At 38.6% G+C, this 25,525-nt stretch overlaps 1 protein-coding gene across 7 annotated transcripts in view; it reads left to right on the plus strand.

Moving 5' to 3' along the window:
* Positions 1 to 25,525, plus strand: part of AGTPBP1 (ATP/GTP binding carboxypeptidase 1) — a 142,608-nt gene that overhangs the window by 56,449 nt on the left and 60,634 nt on the right. For all 7 annotated transcript variants that reach the window (XM_021064641.2, XM_005656805.4, XM_005656806.4 and 4 more), the window contains 5 exons: positions 2,275 to 2,483; positions 4,835 to 5,012; positions 11,834 to 11,931; positions 16,883 to 16,999; positions 23,900 to 24,615. In XM_021064641.2, the coding sequence (XP_020920300.2) occupies positions 2,275 to 2,483; positions 4,835 to 5,012; positions 11,834 to 11,931; positions 16,883 to 16,999; positions 23,900 to 24,615 (1,318 nt within the window). The remainder of the gene's footprint in view (positions 1 to 2,274; positions 2,484 to 4,834; positions 5,013 to 11,833; positions 11,932 to 16,882; positions 17,000 to 23,899; positions 24,616 to 25,525) is intronic.

A 25,525-nucleotide genomic window follows, 5' to 3' on the forward strand; every position in this document is an offset into this window, starting at 1 on the left:
GATTAAAATACTTGGATTCATTTCTAAAGATATTTGTAGCCTTGCTTTGATGTGCCCGTCCTGCCTTTGCGGTTCAGATGGTTTAAAGATTATTTTTCTAAATTAATATAGGTATGTATTTTTGATTCGGAATAGATTAAAATAGCCATTAAAACTAAACTATTACAGCTTACTACTTTTCAGAATCACTGATTACAACGTCACTAATTCTAAGTAAAAACTAAAACTCCTAAGTTTCAAGTATTTTATGGAAACTAATTGACCTAGAATGACTGAAATCCTGATAGCTTTCTTCAGTTTTATATAGTAACCTTCCTTTTACTACCCCCCTTCTTCAGAGGAGGGTGGTGGGTAAGCATATCTATTTACTCCATCAGGTAACAAAGTAACTGATAAGTAGCATGAGCCTAGATTGCAGACAGCATTCTGGTCATTTCTGCTAAGAGTCACTCAGCACCTGTGTTTGAGTTATGGGCAAGTTTCTTACTTGATCTCTTAAGAATTTAAACATTTCTCCTAAATACCTTCTAGGCTATTGGGAATTCCATTGGAAAGACACAGTTTGTAATAGGAGTTACAGTGATTGTAATGTCTTTTAAGAGTACCACAGTCTCAAATGACTTTATAATAATAATTTCTTTTAAGTTTTTTACTAGTAATCCTAGAAAGCCAGTAAGCCAAAGGCTTATATATTCCAGTTGGTATAAACCAATTGTATATCTTCATTTAAAATACTTGAAACTGGTGTTAGTCAAAACTATTGAACCGATTTGTTTGTTTTTTTGTTTGCTTTTTAGGGCCACACCCTCAGCATGTGGAGGTTCCCAGGCTAGGGGTCAAATTGGAGCTACAGCTGCCAGCCTACACCACGGCCACAGCAATGCAGGATCCAAACCACATCTGCGACCTACACCGCAGCTCAAGGCAACGCCAGATCCTTAAACCGCTGAGCGAGGCCGGGGATTGAACCTGTCGTCTCATGGTTACCAGTCAGATTCGCTTCTGCCGCGCCACATTGGGAACTCAACTGAACTGATTTTGTAGTAGATAGGCACAGCCTTAGCAAGCTAGCTCTTCCAGACACAGTAGAGGTGTTAAACAGAATACCTCCATACATAAGAGCCCCCCCCCACCCCATTTCTTCCAGTTGTTTAATATCAGAGAGGGCATTACTACGTTTGTTGATCTCAGTGTCTTCTTTTATGTTTTAGGTATGTATAAGCACATTTAGAAACTTCAGTAATTCTTTCAGGCAACTAAAAGCAGCACAGCCTTCCTGTAGCATTATCTTAGTGTCCATGCCATGAGCCGGTGGTGGGGGCACTTTATAGGTGACCTTAGAGGAGGATGAGACTGGTGCTTCTCTGTAACTAAACAACCTCAGGTGACTTGGTGTTCCACTGTTTTAACTGGCCCACCCATGTGGTGCTAGGTGGCCCAGGATGTTGCCATGATAAGATAGCCTTGCTTCCATCTTAGTGAAATGCATTCTTTCGGTTAAAAGTCTTAAATGTTAACATGTAAAAAATAATAAAAAAGATCAACTTCGTGAATTTATTCCTCTTAAAATTCACTCAGTAAAATTGAGTGCTTATAAAAAAAGTTGATGTAGTTTTCATACACTAGAAAATTCGTGACCCCGAAGCACCATCTTCTAATCATATAGCGCTTCTTACATTTCACTCACTATAACATTAAGTATTTCTAACTTAGCTTTGTTATAGAACAGAAATATTTATGTAATTGTGAGGGTAATTAAAATTGAAAATAATTCATCAATGGAAACACGTAAGATCTGTACTAGGAGCTGCGATCCAGTGGGGTTAATTTCAGTGGAAACACACAAAGTTTGTAAATGGAAGTTGTAATAATGATAATGGTCTCTAACAAAATCATACTCACAGCTTATAAATTAAAGGCTTATATATTCCATTTGGTGTAATCAAAGTCAGTATATTCGTAAGTTGTAAAATATATGAAAGTTTTGTTAGTCTCAGCATTTAGAAAGATATAGCCTTAGTTGTAGTAATGATACTTTGATATTTATTAACCACACAACAGTATATGGGCAGGTTTCTGGAAAATTATAACTTGCTGTCTGGAACTTGTTATATTAATTTTGTTAAATAAAAAAATATTTAAATATGTGGATGCCATATTTTTGGGAAAAAAGAATTATAAGAATTCATTACAGTATTGTGGTTTTTATGTTTAATTTGCTTTATTCTGTCTCTTATTTAAAAAATATTCTTTCTCAATTTTCTTTTGTTAAAGAAACAAATGCCAGGAGAGCTGTAGACAGAGGCTATGTCCAAGTCCTTTTAACAATTTATGTAGATTGGCACCGCCATGATAATCGGCACAGGAATATGCTCATTCGGAAAGGAATTTTACAGAGTTTAAAAAGTGTTACAAACATCAAGTTGGGAAGAAAAGCATTTATTGATGCCAATGGAATGAAAATTCTTTATAACACTTCACAAGTGAGTTTTCAATTTTCTTCCTGTTATTATGATTACCTATTAATGATAGAATTTGATTCTTAAGACAACTTAGTATTTCTAAAAATGCTCAGAAAGTAAGATAAATTAAAAAAAAAATCACAAACTGAAAGAAACTGTTGTTTCTCACATGTGACTTCAGACTGAGTTGGAGAAAAAAATGCTCTGGGCATATCTCTGCAATGAAACTTCTTCCCATAGGTCAAAGGCAGATGTAGAAATCTCTCCACTGGGCAGGAAAGGATCCCATATCGCTGTGTTTTCTGAGGTGGGAAGCTGTTCATACTCAGTTTTGTCTATTCCCTTCATAAGTGCTCATGCATCCTTTATGCATGGTAAGCCTTATCCTGGTGAGGCAGTTGTGTTGTTTGTGAATATTTTCAGAATATTCTCTGGAGAGAATATTTTTAAATAGCAGTGGTGCTTAAGTGAAACCTGGGGTTAGGAATCCTAATTTTGCCAGCCATTTTACACATTAACCTTCTTCTTCCTCTTTTTTTTTTTTTTTTTTTTTTTTTCTTTGCCTCTTTTGGGGGCTGCACCGACAGCATACAGAAGTTCCCAGGCTAGGGGTTGAATCAGAGCTGTAGCCTCCGGCCTAAACCACAGCCACAGCAACGCCATATCCGAACTGCATCTGCAAACGACACCCCAGCCCATGGCAACCCCAGATCCATAACCCATTGAGCAAGGCCAGGGGTCGACTCCACATCCTCATGGATCCTAGTCAGGTTCATTACCGCTGAGCCATGATGGGAACTCCCACATTAACCTTCCTGACCATGTCTTCAGGAAGATTCTTTTTAGCATCTGTAGAACACTGCCAGTTTTGAGGACTGGGCATGTTGTAATATAACCCTGTTGTTTTCACAAGGCCGGACTTATTAGAAATTTGTCTCTGTGGAAATTCCAGCCAGTGATCTTGGCTGTATCTTCCTGGTCTTACACACAACAGGTAATCTCTTTTCTACACCACAGTGGCTTCAGATATATAAACACACATTTTATGTTTATTCTTGGTTTTTCCTCTTCTAGATCAATCATATGCACTTGTTTTTACTATTCCTAATCTAGGTAGTGATGGATCTTTAATATATGAAGAAGAATAAGGTGACTTTTTTATGCCCCTTCACATTTTTCTGAGCCTTAATTTCTCACCTGTTTTGGCAGGTGAGATGTGAAGATTTGTATGGAAAATTTCCCGGGGTATCAAAGTGCCATCTAAATGTTAATTGTTTTTTTTTTTTTTTGGCCTTTTTGCTATTTCTTGGGCCATTCCCGTGGCATATGGAGGTTCCCAGGCTAGGGGTCGAATCAGAGCCATAGCCACCGGCCTATGCCAGAGCCACAGCAATGCGGGATCCAAGCCGTGTCTGCAACCTACACCACAGCTCACGGCAACGCCGGATCCTTAACCCACTGAGCAAGGCCAGGGATCGAACCCGCAACCTCATAGTTCCTAGTCGGACTCGTTAACCACTGCGCCACAACGGGAACTCCTTAGTGATCTTTTTTTTTTTTTTTTTTTTGTCTTTTTGCCATTTCTTGGGCCACTCCCATGGCATGTGGAGGTGCCCAGGCTAGGAGTCTAATCGGAGCTACAGCTGCCGGCCTACACCACAGCCACAGCAACGCCGGATCGTTAACCCACTGAGCAAGGGCAGGGATCGAACCCACAACCTCATGGTTCCTAGTCAGATTCGTTAGCCACTGCACCACAACGGGAACTCCCTAAATGTTAATTGTTAATAATAACTGTTATGTGAAATAGTTTCTGATCCCCTATTTGTTAGTTTAGATACAAGGATAGCAAATTAAACGTAAAATCATGATATTCATGTTCTTCTGTAAGTTGAACAGCCAGCTTATTAGAGGTGCTATTGCATGATAATTGATAGAAATCTGAGAAAAGCTTAGCCAAATGCACATTCCTTTTTATTGTTATACCTTCTTAATTTCTTCCTGTCATTTTTTCTTCTTCCCTTAAATTTTCTTTTTTAATTTTATGCCCTAGGCTTGCTAAATGCTCCCCAAGTCACTCGTGGATATTATTTAGTACTTCGGTGACTTCTGGTACCAAAGATGGTCCCCATTGCTGCTTAATTAGAATGTTTAAGGAAAATTACTGCTGAATTTGCCCTATGAGGTTCTTACTTACAAAGAGATACTTCTAATTAGTCAAAGCTATTTTGTAATTATGTTAAAATGTTGTTCTTTGTGATATTTGTCTCTTGAAAATTATTAATGTATTACTTTCTGGAGTAATGTAAAATTCAAGTATTCACCAAAGGCACATTATCTTTTTTTTTTTCTTTTCTTTTCTTAAAAAACAGGAATGTTTGGCAGTCAGGACCCTTGATCCTCTTGTCAACACCTCCAGTCTGATAATGAGGAAGTGTTTCCCTAAAAATCGCCTGCCACTCCCCACGATTAAAAGTTCTTTCCATTTCCAGTTACCGGTTGTTCCTGTGACTGGACCCGTGGCCCAGCTTTACAGTTTACCCCCAGAAGGTAGGACCACATGCTTACTGCTGGCTTATTGCTGGCTGGTTAATTATTGAAGCTGTGTGACTCCATCTATTTTATTTTTGCTTGTGTTCAATTGCTTGCTTAATATAAGCTTTTCACATTTTAAACTAAAATACATTTTAGTTATGCATATTTCTTTACATATAAGAAATCAAGGTTGAGTAATGAAGGGGAAGTAATGTGAGATGTGCTTATATGTGTACATGTGAATTGTGAAAATCTTTGAATACTATGTAGGATCATTATTTGATAGTTTATATAAATTTTCACAATAAAAGAATGTAAATATTAAATGTTCAGGTATTTATGTTTGAGCTATGTTTGAGTTAGCTTTTTATTTTTATTTCTTTTTGTGCTTTTTAGGGCCGTAACTTCGGCATATGGAGGTTCCCAGGCTAGGGGTCTAAACGCAGCTATAGCCACTCACCTACACCACAGCTCACAGCAGTGCCGGATCCTTAACCCACTGAGTGAGGCCGGGGTTCAAACCTGTGTCCTCCTGGTTGCTGGTCAGATTTCGTTTCCACTGAGCCATGACGGGAATGCCTGAGTTAGCTTTTTAATGACATTCATTTTTTTAAAGTTAAATATACCTAACCACCCAACATGTTAATGGCTTATCTTTAACAAAACTTGCAGTTATTTTCCTGATTGAAAATATGAAATTATCATAAGTTGGCTGTTTGCTACCTTTAGTACAATACTGTGTACATAGCAAAGGAAGGAAGAGTTTAAATTCTTTTTTTAAAATGTTTTAAATTAATTAATTTTTTTTTTTTTTTTTGTCTTTTTGCCTTTTCTAGGGCCACTCCTGCAGCATATGGAGGTTCCTAGGCTAGGGGTCTAATTGGAGCTGTAGTGGCTGGCTTACACCACAACCATAGATAGCAACGCAGGATCTGAGCCGCATCTGCGACCTACATCACAGCTCACGGCAATGCTGGATCCTTAACCCACTGAGCAAGGTCAGGGATTGAACCTGAAACCACATGGTTCCTAGTTGGATTCGTTAACCACTGCGCCACGACGGGAACTCCAAGAGTTTAAATTCTTAATGTGGGGAAAAAGCACATTTTTGATGAGATCTGGCGTAATGAAAAAGAGGAAGTAATCTAGGCCATTAATAGAATTTCTTAACTACTTTCTTGTTGATCACTTTGGTGAAAAATAAAGTCTTATTAATATTTAAAAGCTGTTATTTGAAGTAAGTGATTTAAAAGAATTTTCAAGTAATTATATTTAATTTATTATCCTTGATAAAGATTTGTCTATGGTATTTATTGCTGATTACACTGTTAGGACTTCATTTCTAAAGTATTTGATTATTAAAGTACAAGTTTAGTCTACACAAAAATCAAAGTAGATTATTTAGAAACTTCCTTTAAAAGGTTTAAAAGTGTTAAGACTAAGTCTGGGACTTCATTAAGATAGTGAAGTGAAAATAGTCATCTAATTCCTTCTTCTTATTCCATTTTAAATTATCAACAGACTTTAAAAATAGGGGAAAATCTGTACTGAATGTGAAAACTAGATAGCAGGAACATTCTGGTGGAATAAACATGGGACATGCAAATAACATGATGAGATGAATAGATTAAGGAAGAGTGTCAGTTCTTCTTACCCTGCTATGAAATGTACTCCCTCCAGGGTGAGGGCTGCGAGGACCTAATTTGGAGGGACAGTCGAGGAGCTGTTGGCATTTCTCTCTCTCTCTCAGTGTAGGATTTTAACTGGTGGTCTAACTGGTAGAAAACTGGTGAGACTTCTCTATATGGCAGGTAGTAACCCTGGGAGGGAGAGAGGCTATACCCGAGAGTGTTCTATGTTCAGTGTCAAGAATAATCACATGGATAGAGAAAGCTGACTTGTAGTACAGTGAATATATCAAAACATGGAGGAAAATTGACAGCTAGTGTTTTTCTGAGGGCTCCTCTTCTGCCGCATTTCAGACTGATGGATCCCTGAACTAGAAAAGGAGACTTTCATTGACTAACAAGCAGTCATGATTGAGATTCAAGAGGAGGGAGTTCCCATGGTGGCTCAGTCGTAATGAACCTAATTAGCATCCATGAGGGTGCAGGTTTGATCCCTGGCCTCATTCAGTGGTTAAGGATCCTGCATTGCTGTGGCTGTGGTGTAGGCTGGCAGCTGCAGCTCCAATTTGACCCCTAGCCTGGGAACTTCCATATGCCCTGGGTGCAGCCCTAAAACAAAAAAAGACTGAATAAATAAATAAATAATGTATTTGGTCTCCAGAGCCCAATTTGCTACATTGTTATGAGATAGATTTTTTTTTTCTCACATATTCATCTGGAAGGATAGTAGGTGATCTTGGGGAGTAGGCCCCTGTCTACCAGGCGATCAAAGGAAAAACGTTCTTTGTGTTTTCTTCATCTCCTGTGGTGGTTTCCTCATGTGCATGCACATGTGGAAAATGATAATGAAAGAAAATGGAGAGGGCAGTTTTCTTTTTAAGGACTGTGGCCTGGAGTTTGTATTTACCACTTTTTCTCCATACTGTTGGCCTAAAATTAGTCATATGGCTGTAACTGCTGTGAGGGAGGCTGGAATCTATAACTTCTAGCTGAAACTTAGAGGTTCCGTTACTAAAATGAAGGAGAAGAGAACAGATATTTGGGGGCTGGGGAGGAATTTATAGTCTTTGCTATAATAAGTCACATTGGAAATGGAAGTAAAAAAAGAGTTTAAAGAAGATGACATGTGCAAGATGGAGGGTTACCCTGGCCAGAGAAGATCCCTACCATCAATGCTGATGTTGACCTCAGCTGATGGAGCTGTATGAAAACACTGCTACTGTACCTTCCCAGGAGGCAAAGATGCTGCATTATACCCAGCCAGGGTTCTCACAGTCACCCTCAGGTAAGACTTTCTTGACCCAAGCCAGTCCAAAAAAGCTGAAACAGTTGATTGCATTCTCACATGTTCTGCAGACATCAGTGCAAAACCATCAGACATCTGGAAAAGCAAGGAAACATGGTATTATCAAAGGAATAGTATAACTTTTCAGTAATTGAACTCGAAGAAAGAGAGATCTGTAAGTTATCTGAAAAAGAATTCAAGATAATTATTTTAAGAAAGCTCAGATAATTTGGGAGTTTTCTGGTGGCCTGGTGGTTAGAATTCAGTGCATTCACTCTTACAGCCTGGGTTCAATGCTTGGATTGGAAACTAAGATCCCACATCAAGCTGCTACATACCGTGGCCAAAAAGAGTTAAATGAAAAAAAGAAAGCTCTGAAAATTCAAGCCACGACAGGCAAATAAGTCAGTGAACTTAGGAAAACAATACATGAACAAAATGAGAAGTTCAGTGAAGAGAAAGAAATCATAAAATACAAACAAAATCCGGACCTAAATAATACAATGAGTGAAATGAAAATTGTGGTAGAAGACTTCATTATTAAGCTCAATCAAGCACAAGAAGGAATCTATGAACTTGAAGACAGATCTCATGGATTTCTTGTCAGTGGAAAAAAAAATTAGAATCAAAGAGTGAAGAAGGCCTGTGTGAATACTGGGACACCATTAAGTGAAACAATGTGTGTATAATGGGAGTACCAGAAGGCAAAGAGAGAGAAAAGGAAAGAAAACTGACAGTGGTTGAGGGATTTCTATTGTGGCTCAGCAGGTTAAGAACCTGACTCAGTGTTCATGAAGATGTGGGTTTGATCCCTGGCCACACTCAATGTGTTAAGGATCTTGTGTTGCCGTACGCTGTGGTGTAGGTCACAGATGTGGTTCGGATCTGGCATTGCTGTGGCTGTGGCATAGGCCAACAGCTGCAACTCCAATTTGACCCCTAGCCCCGGACTTCCATATACTGTAAGTGTGGCCATAAAAAGAAAAAAAAAAATGGTTGAAAGCTGACCAAATCTGGGAGTAAGATCTTACCTAGCTACATAAGATCAAAGATACCTAAATAGATTTGTCTCTAAGAGATCTTTGACCAAGACGCTTCATCAAGCTCTTAAAAAAAGATCAAAGGCAAAGGGAGGATTTTGAAAGCTGCCAGAGAAAAAAAGACTCATTACCTGTGAGGTAATCCTGATAAGCCTACTAGCAGATTTCTTAACAGAAACTTGGCAGGCCAGGAGAGAAGGATGATATATTCAAATTGCTCTAAGAAAAAAAAAATGTCAATCAAGAATACTTTACTCATCAAAATTGTCTTTCAGAAATAAGAGATAGGAGTTCCCGTCGTGGCGCAGTGGTTAACGAATCCGACTAGGAACCATGAGGTTTCGGGTTCGGTCCCTGCCCTTGCTCAGTGGGTTAACGATCCGGCGTTGCCGTGAGCTGTGGTGTAGGTTGCAGACGCGGCTCGGATCCCGCGTTGCTGTGGCTCTGTCATAGGCCAGTGGCTACAGCTCCGATTAGACCCCCAGCCTGGGAGCCTCCATATGCCGCGGGAGCGGCCCAAGAAATAGCAACAACAACAACAACAACAACAAAAGACAAAAAAAAAAAAAAAAAAAAAAGAAATAAGAGATAAAGACATCTCCAGAAGACAAAAATTGAATGTCCACTCTCGCTGTTTCTATCCAGCATATTCCTGGGTATCCTAGCTGGAGCTAGGCCAGAAAAAGAAGGAAATGACATCCAAGTCAGAAAGGAAGAAGTGAAATGATCTCTCTAAAAAAAGAAGAAAGAAGTGAGATTATCTTTGTTTGCAAATGACATGATTTTATGTATAGGAAGCTGTAATATCTCCACCAAAAAGATGTTAGAACTAATAGATGAATTTAGTAAAACTACGGGAACAAAATCGGTATACAGTTTTTTTTTTTTTTTTTTTTTTTTTTTTTGCTGTTTAGGGCCTCACCCGGGGCATATGGAAGTTCCCAGGCTAGGGTTCTTATTGGAGCTACAGCTGCCAGCCTATGCCAGAGCCACAGCAATGCCAGATCTGAACTGCATCTTGGACCTACACCACAGCTCACAGCAATGCCAGATCCTTAACCCACTGAGCGAGGCCAGGGATCGAACCTGCAACCTCATGGTTCCTCGTTGGGTTTGTTTGCACTGTGCCACAACAGGAATTCCATCAATTGTATTTCTACACACTAATAGTGAACTTTATGAAAGAAGAATTAAGAAAGCAATCCCATTTACTATTCTGTAGCATCAAATATCATCAAAAATAAAGTACTTATGAATAAGTTTACTGAGGAGGTGAAAGACCTGTATATACACTATCAATAAGACATTGATGAAAGAAATTGAAGATGACACACACATAAATAGAAAGATATTCTGTGTTCTTTTTTGTCTTTTTAGGGCTATACCCGTGGCAAATGGAGGTTCCCAGCCAGGGGTCGAATCAGAGCTGTGGCCAATGGCCACAGGCACAGCAATGCCAGATCCAAGCCACTTCTGAAACCTACTCTACAGCTCATGGCAATGCTGGATCCTTAACCCCCTGAGCAAGGCCAGGGATTGAACCTGCATCCTTAAGGACACTAGTCAGATTCATTACTGCTGAGTCACAATGGGAACTCCATTAGCCACAATGGGAACTCCCCTGTGTTCTTGAGTTGGAAGAATTAGTATGAAAATGTTCATGCTACCCAAAGTGATCTACAGAATCAGTGTAATCCTTACCAAAATGCCAATGGCATTTTTCACAGAAATACAAACAACTATCCTAAAATTTCTGTGGAACTGCAGAAGATCCCTAATAGCCAACACGATCTTGAGAAAGTAGGACAATGCTGGAGACATCACACTTCCTGATTTCAAACTGTTATGAAGCTATGGTAATCAAAACAGTATGGTACTCAAAGCACACACTTATTGTAATTTCCTCTTCTGATTGATTCTCCATGTATATGCTCCCTTTGTCACACCTGTCAGAGTGATCTTTGAAAAATGTGAACCACTCTCCTCTTAAAAATCCCCAGTCCTTATCTTCCATCAGTTAAAATCTAAACCACTTACCTATCATACCCTTCATTTTCTTATTCTTATTTGCTTCTTTTAATTCTTTCTCAAGCCCAGAGGTTATTATTAACTTTATTTTCCAAAGATAATAACCCAGAGGTTATTATTAACTTTATTATTAATTTTATTTAAAAATAAATTCTTTATTTTTGCATCATCCTTTTTTCTTCTTAAAAGCTGTACTCACACACACTTACGTTAAAGCTGCTGTATTTTTCTCCACGATACTGCTTATTATGTTTTATGAAGTGATCACTAAAAACCTTGGCTCCAAGCTGTTTGCAATTAGTTATTCTATCCCATTTTCAATATATGTCTTCAATAGTGTATATCTTTTGTATTATAATTATTTGTTTGCTCTTTTCTCTCTTTAATTTCATGAGCCCTCTCAAGAGCAGGAACGATATTGACACATCTTTTAAAAAATTCCCAGTACACAGCTCAGCGCATAGCACACAGTCGTCATTGAAAGAATTAAATGGGAAGTGAATTGTAAAGAGGTGAAAGGCATTATTGAAATTTATCATAAGACTTTTCATTCAGGAAGTTGCAGTGTAAGTCATGACTACTGTTTTTGAACTTGAGAACATTAGTAAAAAGGCTCATAAATTTTTAGAGTGCTCTTCCAAATTTTGAGGTACTTTCCCTTCATCTTCAAGCTGTTGTTTTTTTTTTTTTAAACACCTGGGACAGCCTTAGAGACATTTTTTAAATTAGGATATTTCATTTACTTTTCCTTTGGCGATTGAAATACCAACGTTACATATTTAATGTTCTACCTTTGGATGTGCATGTTTTCGAATTCTTACCTCTGACCTACTTATAGCACGTTTTGTGTCACAGTGGATGACGTTGTAGATGAAAGTGATGACAACGATGATATTGATTTAGAAGCTGAAAATGAAACCGAAAATGAAGATGACCTAGATCAAAATTTTAAGGTTGGTATACATTTCTGTCATTAGTCAACTTTAAGATTGGGTAAATGGATAGAACTAATGGGAGATTAATTCGTCCACATCTTTTCATCAAGGATGACTGTGGACATTAAGTTATTGAAAGGAAAATAATGCTGCTTTAACTGCATTGATCTAGAAAGGGCCTTAAAGTTACCGTATTTTCTCTCTCTCTGACTAGAAAGATGTTCTCTAACCTTTCTGACTTAGATTTTAAAGTCTAGGGAAATCTTAATTTTGAAGGAAAGTGTTTGGAGACTCTTAAGTGGTAACCTGTTATGCTTTTTTAATTGGTGGAGTAGATTTAATTAGTATCTGTAGAAAAACATCTTAATTCCTTCATTTTTCAGCTGTTTAGTTTAGTGCCTTTTGGGGGTGGAAGGGATTCATTTGACTCTTATCTGCTTGGGCCTTTTTAGCTTGACACACAACTGGGGCACACTGAGTATTTGACTCTCTGGAGATAGAATCTAAGATACCAGAAGGAGATTTCCATTCCAACAGCAGATAGAGAACCAGTTTTATTATCACCAGTTGTGATCACCAGGGCAGCTTTGGCAAAACTGTCAAGGTCGCCAGTCTAGAAGGCTGGATGGGAGGCATCCTGGCCTCAGCAGAGAAGAAAAACAGTGCAGGTGGTGATGTTCCAGGCAAAAAAAAAAATCTGGGTGACTGTGTGGTGGTGGTTCTGGACTTGATACAGGTAAAAGAATTGGTGGGATCCAAGTTAGGAAAATTTATATTTTGTGTGTAAAGTATTAGATAACAGGAGGTATATTAAAATCAACTTGTTTGGATTTTTCAAGAAGTAAGTGTTTGGAGTGTGGTAAAATTTCCTAGATTAATTTTGAGTTTATAATATAAGGTATTGTATTTCAGTAGAAACCTTTCTTTTATGTATGTAATAGGCATGGACTCTATTAAAAACTGTGTGTTGAATAGAATTTATTCTTCATGACTCAGGGTCCTCATTAAAAATAGCTGTTGTGATCACTACGTGTATAAAGATGGAGATTGGTAGGGATGTAGAACTCAATAGGAATTTATAACAAAGATGCTCATTTTGCTGCTTGGAAATTGTCAGTGTGTGAATACATAAAACTTTTTCAAAAATCATTTGAGGATAAGTTACATATGTTATGTATCATGGTCCTTTATGCCTAGATGCATTAGTGTACCACTAAGAGCAGTGATACTGTCATCTCTCAGTGTCCCAGGGGGAAATTGGTTCCAGGACGCACCTTGGGTACCAAAATCCATAGGCACTTAGGTTCCTTCTATAAAACAACCTAGTATTTGAATATAACCTATGCACATCCTCCCATATGTTTTGTCTTCCCTAGATTATGTATAATACCTAACATTATGTAAATACTTGTAAATACAACAGAAATGCTGTGCAAAAAGTTGTTGGCATGCTGCAAATTCCAGTTTTGGTTTGGGGAACCTTTTCGTTTTTTTTTTTGTTTTTTGTTTTTTTGTTTTTTGAAATATTTTCAATCCATGGTTGGTTGAATCTGAGGATGTGGACCCTGCAGATACAGAGGACTGATTGTACTCTCTTCGGTAACAACAATGCAGTTATCATCTTAATACACTTAGAGTGAGATACTATCTAATCTGCCATCTACATTCCATTTTGTCACTTGATCTGATAATGCCCTCTTCAGTATAGGATATTTTTTTCCCACTTTCCAGTGTAGGAGCATCAGATATTGCATTTAATTAACTTGTCTCTTAAGTTCCCTTAATTTAGAATGTTTCCAGCCTTGTTTGTCATTTTTGACATCCACATCTATAAAAAGAACGGTTGTTGGTCGGATTATTCACTGGGGTATTTGAGATTGCTCATGTTTCCCCCATCTTACCTAAATACAGCAGTTAGAATAATAAGAAACAAAGAGTAGATTGAATTTATTGAACACTCAATCCCATGCAAGTCCATGTGATTTACATAGACCGGCCTACCTCGTTTCATGGCATTCGCTTTATTGCACTTTGCAGGTACTGCATTGTTGACACATTGAAGGTTTGTGGCAACTCTGTGTAGAGCAAGTACATTGATGCCATTTTTCCAACAGCATTTAGTCATTTCATGTCTCTGTCATATTTTGGTAATTCTCAATATTTCAAACTTTCATTATTAATATATTTGTTGTGATCTGTGACCTTTGATTTATTATTGTAATTGTTTAGCAATAAAGTAGTTTTTAATTAAGGCATTTACATTGTTCTTTTTAGACATAATTACTGAACACTTACTAGACCACAGTATAGCGTAAACATAACTTTTATTAGAGGCACTGGGAAACCAAAACAACCATTTGACTCGCTTTTTTGGCGACATTTGCTTTATTACTGTAGTCTGGAACTAAACTCAAGATATTTCTGAGATATGCCTGTAGTAAGCATTAAATCCTGATAGTACTCCTACAAGGTATGTAATATTATTACCTCTGCTTTACAGGTCTACTAATGAGAAAACAGAGGCCCAGAAAGTGTAGCTTATAAGAGGTGGGGCCAAGACTCAGAATCAAGTAGACGGGTGTGAATGTTTGCTTTCTTTACCACCATGCTATACTATCGTTTTTCTTCAAGGGCTCCAGAACTGTTGGCTTTTTGAGACTGCTGAGCTGTATTATCTTATTTTTCTTCCTTACCACTGTCTGCCTCTTACATTGGCTATGACATCTGAATTTTCCTTTTTATCTAAATGTTACCACTTCTTCCTGCTTTATGTGAACCTACTACCTTGTAGTAGGTATGATATTTGTGTTCTAATGTGATAGCAGTTGTAGAGACTGTTTTCTCCTCGCCATAGTGATTCCATTCTCTTTGCCCCAGATTTTTCAGAGTTTGGAGTGTTTGTAGAAACCTGGAGGTTCCAGAAAGCTCATCTCCAGGTTGTCAGGACTTGTCGATATCATAAGCTTCCATGCATTCTTTTTCCCCTCCTCACCCTTGGGAGGACTTTAAGGAGTGGTGGAAGGTTTATTGCCTCTAAGTGTGTCAGTAGCTCTTTACCTTTGTTTTTCCCCAAACCAAAACAAAATTTCTTCCTATTGCCATCTCAAAATAGAATTTTCTTTTCCTCAGTATGCCTGTTTTATGGGTAGATTTTATTTTTTAAGTAGCCACTATATAAAGCTATATTTTCATAAAATTATATGGAATACTGAACTACTGCTATATTTAGAGAGAGGAATACTTTTGTAAATTTGTTGTGACTTTGGAAGCATTATCTACTTTAATGGATGCTAATAAAGTTACGTATTTTTGGTTCATCAGTGCAGTGAAATTATGTATTCATTAGTACTGATGATACAGTAATGAATATGATACTCCAAAATAATACCAGTCTTCATTATTTATGGCAATGGGGAAATATTTTTATTGGTTAAAGGAACAATAACTAAATTCCTGAATATGAAATATGAGAAATACATCGTATGTTTTTCCTATTTATTTATTTATTTATTTATTTATTTCGGGGGGTGTTGTCTTTTTGCCTTTTGTAGGGCTGCTCCTGCAGCATATGGAGGTTCCCAGGCTAGGGGTAAAATCGGAGCTGGAGCTGCCAGCCTACACCACAGTCACAGCAACTTGGGATCTGAGCCGCATCTTTGACCTATACCACAGCTCACGGCAACGCCAGATCCTTAACCCACTGAGCAAGGCCAGGGATCAAACCTGTAACCTCATGGTTCCTAGTCAGATTCGTTAACCACTGCGCCACAATGGGATCTCCTTTCCTTTTTAAATTACTTGTTAATATGACCATATGTCCATATGAACAGATAAATGTATATAAAGTATCCTAAGGAGTGGAATATATAGAAAACAGAATAATTTAAGTCTGAAAAATAAGTACTGTACTGTGGTAGCAAGATAAATGTAAAATGAAAAATAAATACCCATTGAAAATTCATAGGTGGCCTTATTATCTCTCTTTAGCCGTCAACGAAGGAAGTGATGGATTTGTATTTGTGTAAGGCCATAGTTGTTGAGGGTGCTGGAGGCAGCTTGGACAGTAGGTTCCTGACTCCTGTCTTTTCATCACAGTGTACATTAGCTCTTTGTACAGATGCAGATCATTTTGATCCTGGATAGATATCCTGTTTCCCTGAGGTCGTATTTCTTTAAATATATCCTCTTTTTTTCCCCAGACGGGCATGGAAATAATTTCTGACTCCTGTTCCACTCCTCAGTGTGTGTTTGTTTGTTTTCCCTGAAAAACAGAGTGAATAGTGACACTGAGGTTTCCTAAGGGAACTTTACTGACCATGGAATCTAAGAGCGTGTGTGACAACCATTAGTCTCTCTTGAGGGAGTGCATTTTATATGCAGACTAACAGTGTATGCTTCCATCACTGATCAGTTTTACATTCTGGCCACCCCCCCACCCCCCCCTTTGGAAGCCACTTAACCTCTCCATACCTCTTCAATTAAATGGAGGTACTTGTACTATCGCCTTCATATATTCTCACACAGATGAAATAAGGTAATGCATGTGAAATCCCTAGCTTAACATGTCACATATGTTCATTGCTCCATAAAAGTTATTTTGATTCTCACCACCACCATAATATACTTAAGTCTTTCAATTTAGTTTTACTGCCCTTTAATATAAGCAAAATGATGGCAGAGAGATTGGGGGAGAGAATACCTTAGTTTTGATCTCAATGTTGGAATTTCTGTCTTGAGGAGCCCAAATACTGTGTTCTGCTGGAATCATCTTTGATACTCGCAAAACCCAGCAGAACCAAAAATAGCAATAACACAACAATCAAATTTTAATTTACAATAAAATTAATACAACCTTTATGCAGTGATTATTCTCGGTGTCCATGTAATTAATAATTCAGGAAACTTTAAATCTGAAATGTATTTTGTAATTTCATGTTTTACTTAATTGGTACCATTTTTATTATTTCAGAATGATGACATTGAAACAGATATTAACAAACTGAAACCCCAGCAAGAACCAGGACGAACCATTGAGGAACTTAAAATGTATGAACACCTTTTCCCTGAGCTTGTTGATGATTTTCAGGTATAAATATAGAAAATTTAGCATCTTAACTCATTTTTAAGAAAAAGTCTTTTTGTCTTAGACCTATAATCACTGTTTTCATTCTGCTTTTTATTTCTAAAAACACGAAAGTCATGTTGCTTTACTTAGTGACATTGGACAGTTGAACATTCTGAGCTGGAAATTGCTATTTGTAAAATGAGACTAGGCCATTTAATTTTTGGACCTTTAAATTTTTTTTTTATAATTTTCATTTATCAATGTAATTGACATAGTTTTTTACTCTTTTTAAAAAATAATCTTTAAAATGGCATTTCAGAATCTTACGTTAAAGCCTTCTTTTTACCAGTTGTGTTCAGGTAAGGGGAGTTAGGACCTGAGAAAGTGCTTAATTAAAAATTTAGTCTATGGGAGTTCGCATCGAGGCTTAGTGGTAATGAACCTGACTAGTATCCATGAGGATGTGGGATCGATCCCTGGCCTTGCTCAGTGGGTTAAGGATCCGGTGTTGCCAAGAGCTGTTGTGTAAGTCAAAAATTCGTCTTGGATCCCCAGTTGCTGTGACTGTGGTGTAGACTGGCAGCTGTAGCTCTGATTCAACCCCTAGCCTGGCAGCTGTATCTGATTCAACCCCAGGCCTGGGTACTTCCATATGCCACAGATGCAGCCCTAAAAAGACCAATATATATATATATAGTCTCTGCACGTTGAATTTTTCCCCTGACAGTCACTGTATAATCATGGAATGTTGGGGAAAGAGGAGGACAACTGGAAGTCTTTAAATCTCAGTTGCTTCATAAAGAGAGTGACTTCTTATTAACATTTCTTACCCTCATTTATTTACTAGAACATAATTATTCAGCTTGGATTGCATAGCAAGTAAAGCTGATTGAATTGATGGCAAGTAGTAGGTCTCGTTTCTTACTCTCACTTTGCTGCTCACTTGTGGTGGCATCCTTGAATAAGTCCCTGAAACTTCCCAGGATATTAAATTGTAAAATAAAGGGACTGAACCAAGTAATCTAAGATTTATTTAGCACTTGCTGCAAACCCCCACTCCCCCTCCCCAAATTCCACACACGTAATTCTTAGTTGCTTAAAGAAAAAGACTAAGGCAAAGCTATATGTGAGGAATAAAAATAGAGGAATACTTGCTAGCTAATGTTTACATTTCACAGTTCTAATTATTCAGGTGTCTCTTTGGGAGCTAGTGAGCTGTGGATGCAGGAGAAGAAGCAGCAAGTTGCTCCCTTTCCCCCTCCCCCAGTCTCTTGGTACCCCCCATAGATTTGGGGTATGTTGGAAGGTACATTGATTTCAGGGGTAGTAGAAAGAGGGCAGGAAGGAAGGAGAGGGTATTTGTCAAAAAGAAGGAGACAGGAAGAGGCTTTTGGGAATCACACAGGGTGATTTTCTTTCATGCAACCTGCAGGAACTGTTTGGCTGCTCTTGTGATATTTTTGGGCCCAGTTAAGAACCACGTAAAAATGAAGCTCCAGAGATAACAAATACTGCTCTTTCAGAGCAGAAAAAATATCGTGGAAGGGATTTGGGCAAGGAATTGATTTTGGTGTGAAGAAATTGCCTGTTGTCCTCTCCATTTATAGGTACATACAGAAATTACATAATATGAATACAAATGTAAGGGTTTTGACATGGGAATACAGAGAAGAGTAGTTTTTTACTAGGTATCAAGGCTAGGATTTTGAGGCTCCTTGTTTCACCAGCCAGTCCTTCTGTCTGATGGTGGTGATGAGTTCTTGTCTATCTCCTTCTTAGTTCAGTACCCAGAATAGGCCACCCTTGATGCTTTCCTGCTTGGTACCTTCGAACAACTGGCCGACCTGTCCTTTGGTTTGACTCCTCCTCCCTAGAGCTGGCTCCTACTGCCAGCCTGACTTGGCGTGGCTAGGGTCAGAGGGTAAAGGCAAGTGTGTCAGAGTTCTGAGACGTCTTCCGTGTGAGTCAACCTTTTTATTGTGTTTAAGCAGAAGAGGTTACTCCAAGTATTTCAGATAGTACAAATTTATTGATGCAGTCTCTGTTTTGCCATAAAGTTTGCAGTAGCATAGTTAGCTCTATTCGTATAGCAGATGTTGTGGGAAAGAGCACATTGTCTTCTGCGTATGGAATCGGAAATTTATTTCTAAAGTAATTGTGTTGGCACGCTCTCATCTTTCAGTAAAAAAAGGAATCCACTGTTCAGATACTTTAGTCTCTAATTTTTGAAGTGTGTGTTGGAACTATATCTAGGCAGCGATATTTAAGTGATATACTTTTGAGAATTAAAAAGATTGGCTCTAAGTAATAAGTGTTTGAAAGAATTTTTTTCAGCTATCACCATATTACATGCTGGCAGATCATGAGCTATTAAAACAGAAATGAAATTACTTTTTTTTTTTTTTTTTTGTCTTTTTGCCATTTCTTGGGCCGTTCCCATGGCATATGGAGGTTCCCAGGCTAGGGGTCTAATTGGAGCTGTAGCTGCCGGCCTACACCAGAGCCACAGCAACGTGGGATCTGAGCTGTGTCTGTGACCTACACCACAGCTCACGGCAACGCCGGATCCTTCACCCACTGAGCAAGGCCAGGGAGCGAACCCGCAACCTCATGGTTCCTAGTCAGATTTGTTAACCACTGCGCCACGACGGGAACTCCAGAAAAGTTCTTTTCTATCCGTATGGATTTTATTCCTATGATATCAGTTACTGAGAAAAGTGTTAAAAAATTCTCACTATGATTGCAAATATGTTTCTTTTGCAGGTCTGTCAGTTTTTGTTATACATTTTTGGAGGATTATTATTTATTGTGTATAAGCATAAATTGATTTCTCTTCCTTTTGAATTGAAACTTTCTGTGTAAGTTAGTTTTTATCTCTAAGACTTTGAGGGAAAAGTTTTTTAAAAAATGTTAATTTGGGAGTTCCTGTTGTGGCACGTTGGAAATGAATCTGACTAGGAACCATGAGGTTGCAGGTTCAATCCCTGGCCTCGCTCAGTGGGTTAAGGATCCGACGTTGCCGTGAGGATCTACATGTGGTGTAGGTCGCAGACGCGGCTCAGATACTGCATTGCTGTGGCTGTGGTGGTAGGCTGGCAGCTACAGCTCGGATTCGACCCCTAGCCTGGAACTCTCCATATGCCACAGGTGCGGCCCTAAAAAAAAAAAAAATGTTAATGTGGTTACATAAATTTTAATTATTTGCCTCTGGTATCTTTTTAAATCTTATTACCAACTTTTTGGTATCCTTAGATGTTTATCTTTTAAAAAGCATATAGTTGGATTTTTAAAACTCAAATCTGAGTCTTTGCTGTTTAGATTACTTACATATAGTTATTCATATGTTTGGATTTATATTTATGCGATTTAATTTTATATTTTCATTTGTTTCATCTCTGGTCTTTGTGTCTTTTCCTTACCTGTGTTTGGATCATTTTTTCACCTTTATTAGAAAACTATCCAGTCTTGTTATTTTTTATTTTAATCCACTTTCTTGAGATTTAATTTACATACAAGTTGAATTCATTTAAAGTGTAAGTTTGAGTATTGACATATATGCCAAAATTCTACTTGTTTTTGATAAAATAGTAAATATATGTATTTACTAAATTCTAAAGTAAATAAGGACCTTTATTTCCTCTTGCTCTTAATTATAAAAGGAAACTTAGGATACTTTAATCATCTTCTAAGTTAGCTTACATGCTTCGAATTTATATTGTAACTCTTAGGCTTAAAAAAAAAAAAAAATCGGGGAGTTCCCATTGTGGCGCAGTATCCATGAGGAAACAAATCCAGCTGGTGTCCATGAGGATGCGGGTTCGATCCCTGGCCTTGTTCAGTGGATCAGGGATCCGTATTGCTGTGAGCTATGGTGTAGGTTGCAGATGAGGCTCGGATCCTATGTTGCTGTGGCTGTGGTGTAGGCTGGCAGCTGTAGCTTTGATTCAGCCCCTAGCCTGGGAACTTATATGTGCCATTAAGTGCAGCCCAAAAAAGAAAAAAAAAAAAATTCGTATAATAGTACTGCTCTAAAGAATTAAACTGGTTAATAGATATATGGAAAATTGTTTGCTTTTCTAGTAATCAAAGAAATGCAAATTAAATGATGGTAAGACAAGTCTTATCTGTACCATTTAGGAGAAAGTTTTTAAAAACTATGATACCTAATGTTGGCAAGGAAGAGAGCAGTTGAAATTTGATACTCTCAAATGTAGATACTGGGAATAGATGGTAATATAAGTATTTCTGGAAAGCATTTGAATCATATGTGTTAAACCTTAAGGAGTTCCCTTTGTGGCACAGCAGAAACAAATCCAACTACTATTCATGAGAATACAGGTTTGATCCCTGGCCTTGCTCAGTGGGTCGGTGATCCAGTGTTGCTGTGAACTGTGGTATAGTTTGCAGATGTGGCTTGGATCTCATGTTGCTGTGGCTGTGGTGTAGGCCAGCATCTGTAGCGCCAATTTGACCCCTAGCCTTGGAACTTCTGTATGCCTCAGGTATGGCCCTAAAAAAGCAAACAAAGAAACAAACAAACAAAAACCTTAAAATTCAGTGCCTAGGAAATTAGGAAATGAAAATTGTATGCAAAAAGATGTTCACTGCAGATTAATTTATAATAACAAAATTTTGGAAATGGCTTAAATATACATTTTATCTATGAGTTTGTTTAAATCCTTCCCTATTCTCTAAAAGCTTTAATGCCCCCAGATAGAATAAAGGTTAAGTCATCTGCAGTGTATTTCCTCAATAACTTCTTATAAAGACCAAAAAAAAATGTCTAAAAGTATAAAAAGAGAAGAGGCTGTTTGCTATGTCAGCAGCAACCTTTTTTCACTTGTCTTCCAGGACACTTTTCTGGTTTTCCTCTTTCCAGCCCAGCTTTTCCTTCTCCATCTCCTGTTGTTTCTTTTTCATCTCCTCAGCCTCTTATGATTGTAGTACCCCAAAGTACAGTCTTTTGGTCCTTTTCTCCATCTGTGTCTTTCCACTGATGATTGCCAGTCTCACGGCTTGGAATAGTATCTGTCTGTGAATGACTCTCAGATTTACATCTTCTGCAAAGGCGACTTCTGAATTTTTGACTGTTTTACATCCATGTCTATGTGTGGATAGTTCACATTGCACATTCCAGAGCTAAAGTCCTGATGCTTTTCCATTGTTCAGGCAAACACTTGGGTACCATCTGGGACCTCTCTGTGCTTTCTATCCTGTATCAGGTTGATCAGGATATCATGCCTGTTCTGCCTCACAGTGTATTTAGAATCCAGCCACTTCTTACCAGCTTCCATAGGTTACTGCCAAAGGAGAGACCTTGCCTCTCCTCTCCCCTCCTTCTTCTATTCTCAGAAGCACTCTGGAGAAGTGGTTCCCGGAGGGATGGTTTTGCTGCCAGGGTACATTTGACTGTGTCTGGAGACATGTGTGTCTATCACAAGTAAGGGAGCGGTGCTACTGGTACCCACTGTGTGCAGAGGCCTAGGATACTTCTAAGACAGTGCTTCCCTTTCGTCCCCTTCCCCAGAAATAAAGAACCAAACTAAACAAAAAAGAGTGATCTAGCCCCAAATGTCTAACTAGCAGTTAGACACCTAATGGTGGTTAGGAAACCCTGTTCTACAGTTTTGGTCTGTTGCCCCACCCCCACCCCCCTACCAAATACAGGTCATGTCATGGCTCTTCTTCTCAGCACCCTCCATCAGCTCCCAGTCTCATTCAGAATAAAAACCAGAATTCTTTTCTTTTTCTTTTTTGTCATTTTAGGGCTGCACCTGTGGTATATGGAGGTTCCCAGGCTAAGGATTGAATCAGAGCTGCAGCTGCCAGCCTACACCACAGCCACAGCAACACATGATCAGAGCCGCATCTGAGACCTACACCACGGCTCATGGCCATGCGGGATCCTTGACCCACTGAGCGAGGCCAGGGGTAGAACCTGCCTCCTCATGGATACTAGTCAGGTTCCTAACCCGCTGAGCCACAACGGGAACTCCCCGAACCAGAATTCTTATAATAGCCTGCAAGGCCCTTCAGCATCTGGCCCTTTTGCCTCTTAGAACTCATCTTGCTCCTTCAGAAGTTCCATCCATCCTAACCTCCTTGCTGTTCTCTGACCACAACGGACCTTCTCCTACTCAGAGGCCTGTGCACTGCAGTCCATCCTTGCTTATATCTCATCCTGATCAATGGTGTCAGCATTGCCCCCACCCAGCACGCCCAATCCTCATTACCTGCTTCTCCCCTTCCTTTGCTGTAACACTTTACCCTCCTAATGTTCCCTAAAATATATTTATATTATGTTTATTACTTCTTGTTTATTACTCCTCTCCTTCTGTACAAGAATGTAAGCCTCAAAAGGGAAGAATTCTTTTGTTTTGTTTTTAACTGATGAGTCCTAAGTGTCTGAAACACTGCTTGGCACAAAACAGACACTCTAAATATTTGTTGTGTTAATAACAATTTAGCTGTTTTATTTCCTTTAATGGGGTTTCTGTTTTTTGTTTTTGGCTGTGTTCACAGCACCTTGAGGTTCTAGGGCCAGAGATCAAACCCACACCAGAGCTGTGACCCAAGCCACAGCAGTGACAATGCCAGATCCTTAACTTGCTCACCACCTGGGAACTCTGGGTTTTAGATGATTTTAACATCTTTATACTTTTCTACAATTTCCCGTATCTCTGTTATGTATAGGCATTATTTTTCTAACAGAAAAAGTAAGATAAGTGTAATGAATTTAGTTGTAGTTAAACATTTTGTTTTTCATGAGCAAAATTAAAACATACCCAGTTTTACCCATCTTTAAAATGTTCAAATGTTAGTTTTCCGAGTCGTCATATACAGTGACTATCATCTCAATTTTGGTAATACATATTAATATCAACATATAAAAGTCTAAACTTTTGTTTTTACTTTTCAAAGGACTATGATTTAATCTCCAAAGAGCCGAAGCCTTTTGTATTTGAGGGGAAAGTACGCGGTCCCATTGTTGTTCCCACGGCAGGAGAGGAAACATCTGGGAATTCAGGCAGTTTAAGAAAAGGCGTTGGAAAGAAGGCAACTGTGTCTTCTAAAGGAGATGAAGATAATAGGAACCCTGCCTGTGTGGACCTGGCCAAAGAAGACATCAAAGACAACGACAGGATGTTACAGCAGCAGCTAGGTGATCAAAGCAGAACTATTTCATCAGCCCATGGCTTAAGCAATGATATTGTGAAGGCCTTGGACCGAATCACGTTGCAGAATATTCCTTCTCACATGGCCCCAGGTTGTACTGCAGGAGCGAAGAAGGATTACAGTCTTCCGGTCACTCTCCTTCCATGCACTAATGCGTGTCCACACGTGGCTGCTTGTGGGAATGTTCTGTTTGAGGGAAGAACAGTTCAGCTAGGCAAGCTGTGCTGCACCGGAGTCGAAACCGAGGATGATGAAGACACGGAGTCTACTTCATCCGTGGAACAAGCATCCGTGGACATCTCGGATGGACCAACACTCCACGACTCAGATCTTTATATAGAGATCGTGAAAAGCACCAAGTCTGTCCCAGAATATTCAGAGGTGGCTTATCCTGATTATTTTGGTCACATTCCCCCTCCATTCAAAGAGCCTATTTTAGAAAGGCCTTATGGTGTGCAAAGGTGAGTTGCAGAGTTCCTCTTCTGTGTAAACCAGAAATATGTTCAGCCTCATTCTGAATAAGAGCAATGCACATTAAAGTGTACAGAGATGGCGTTTTCTGCATATCAGATTGGCCAAAATGTGTAAGTTTGGGAGTTCCCGTTGTGGCTCAGCGGATTAAGAACCCAACTAGTGTCCATGAGGACGTGGGTTCAATCTCTAGCCTCACTTGGTAGGTTAAGGATCTGGTGTTGCTGCAAGCTGAGGCATAGGTCACATATGTGGCTCAGAGCTGGCATTGCTGTGGCTGTGGTATAGGCTGCAGCCCCAATTCAACCCCTAGCCTGGGAACTTCCCTATATATTATAGTGTATATATTAATATATGTATGTAGTATATAAAAATTATATATATATATATATATATATATATATATATATATACATATATACATAAATTTTTTTCTTTTTCAGGGCAAATATGGCCCTGAAAAAGAAAAAACTGTGGAAGTTTGACAGTACCTTCTGTTGATGAAGCTTTGGAGAAACAGGCTTTCACATACATTAATGCTGGGATTGTCAATTGATGATATCTCTTGCAGAGGGCCATCTAACAGAGACTATCAAAATTAAATTCCCTTGACACACCAGTCCCACATGTGAGAATTTATTATAAATATCTGATGTATATGTACACATATGTAGTTCACACATCTGTGTATATTTGTACATATATTTAGTTCACACGTCTATGTTCAGAGTTTTTCATTACAGCATTGTTTTGAGATCGGAAGCAACTGAAATGCCCATTGATCAGAGACTAGTTAAATAAATTGTGGTATATCCCTTCTATGAATACTTTGCAGTGATTAAAAAAACAAAAAGATCTCCGTACACTGATGGAAAGAGCTATAAGATGTATTATTAAATA

This window comes from Sus scrofa, chromosome 10, assembly GCF_054392235.1.
Source record: "Sus scrofa isolate SSC_HxYL_T2T_F1_AM1 chromosome 10, Sscrofa_HxYL_maternal_Yorkshire_Landrace_v2.0, whole genome shotgun sequence".
NCBI classification, from domain to species: domain Eukaryota; kingdom Metazoa; phylum Chordata; class Mammalia; order Artiodactyla; family Suidae; genus Sus; species Sus scrofa.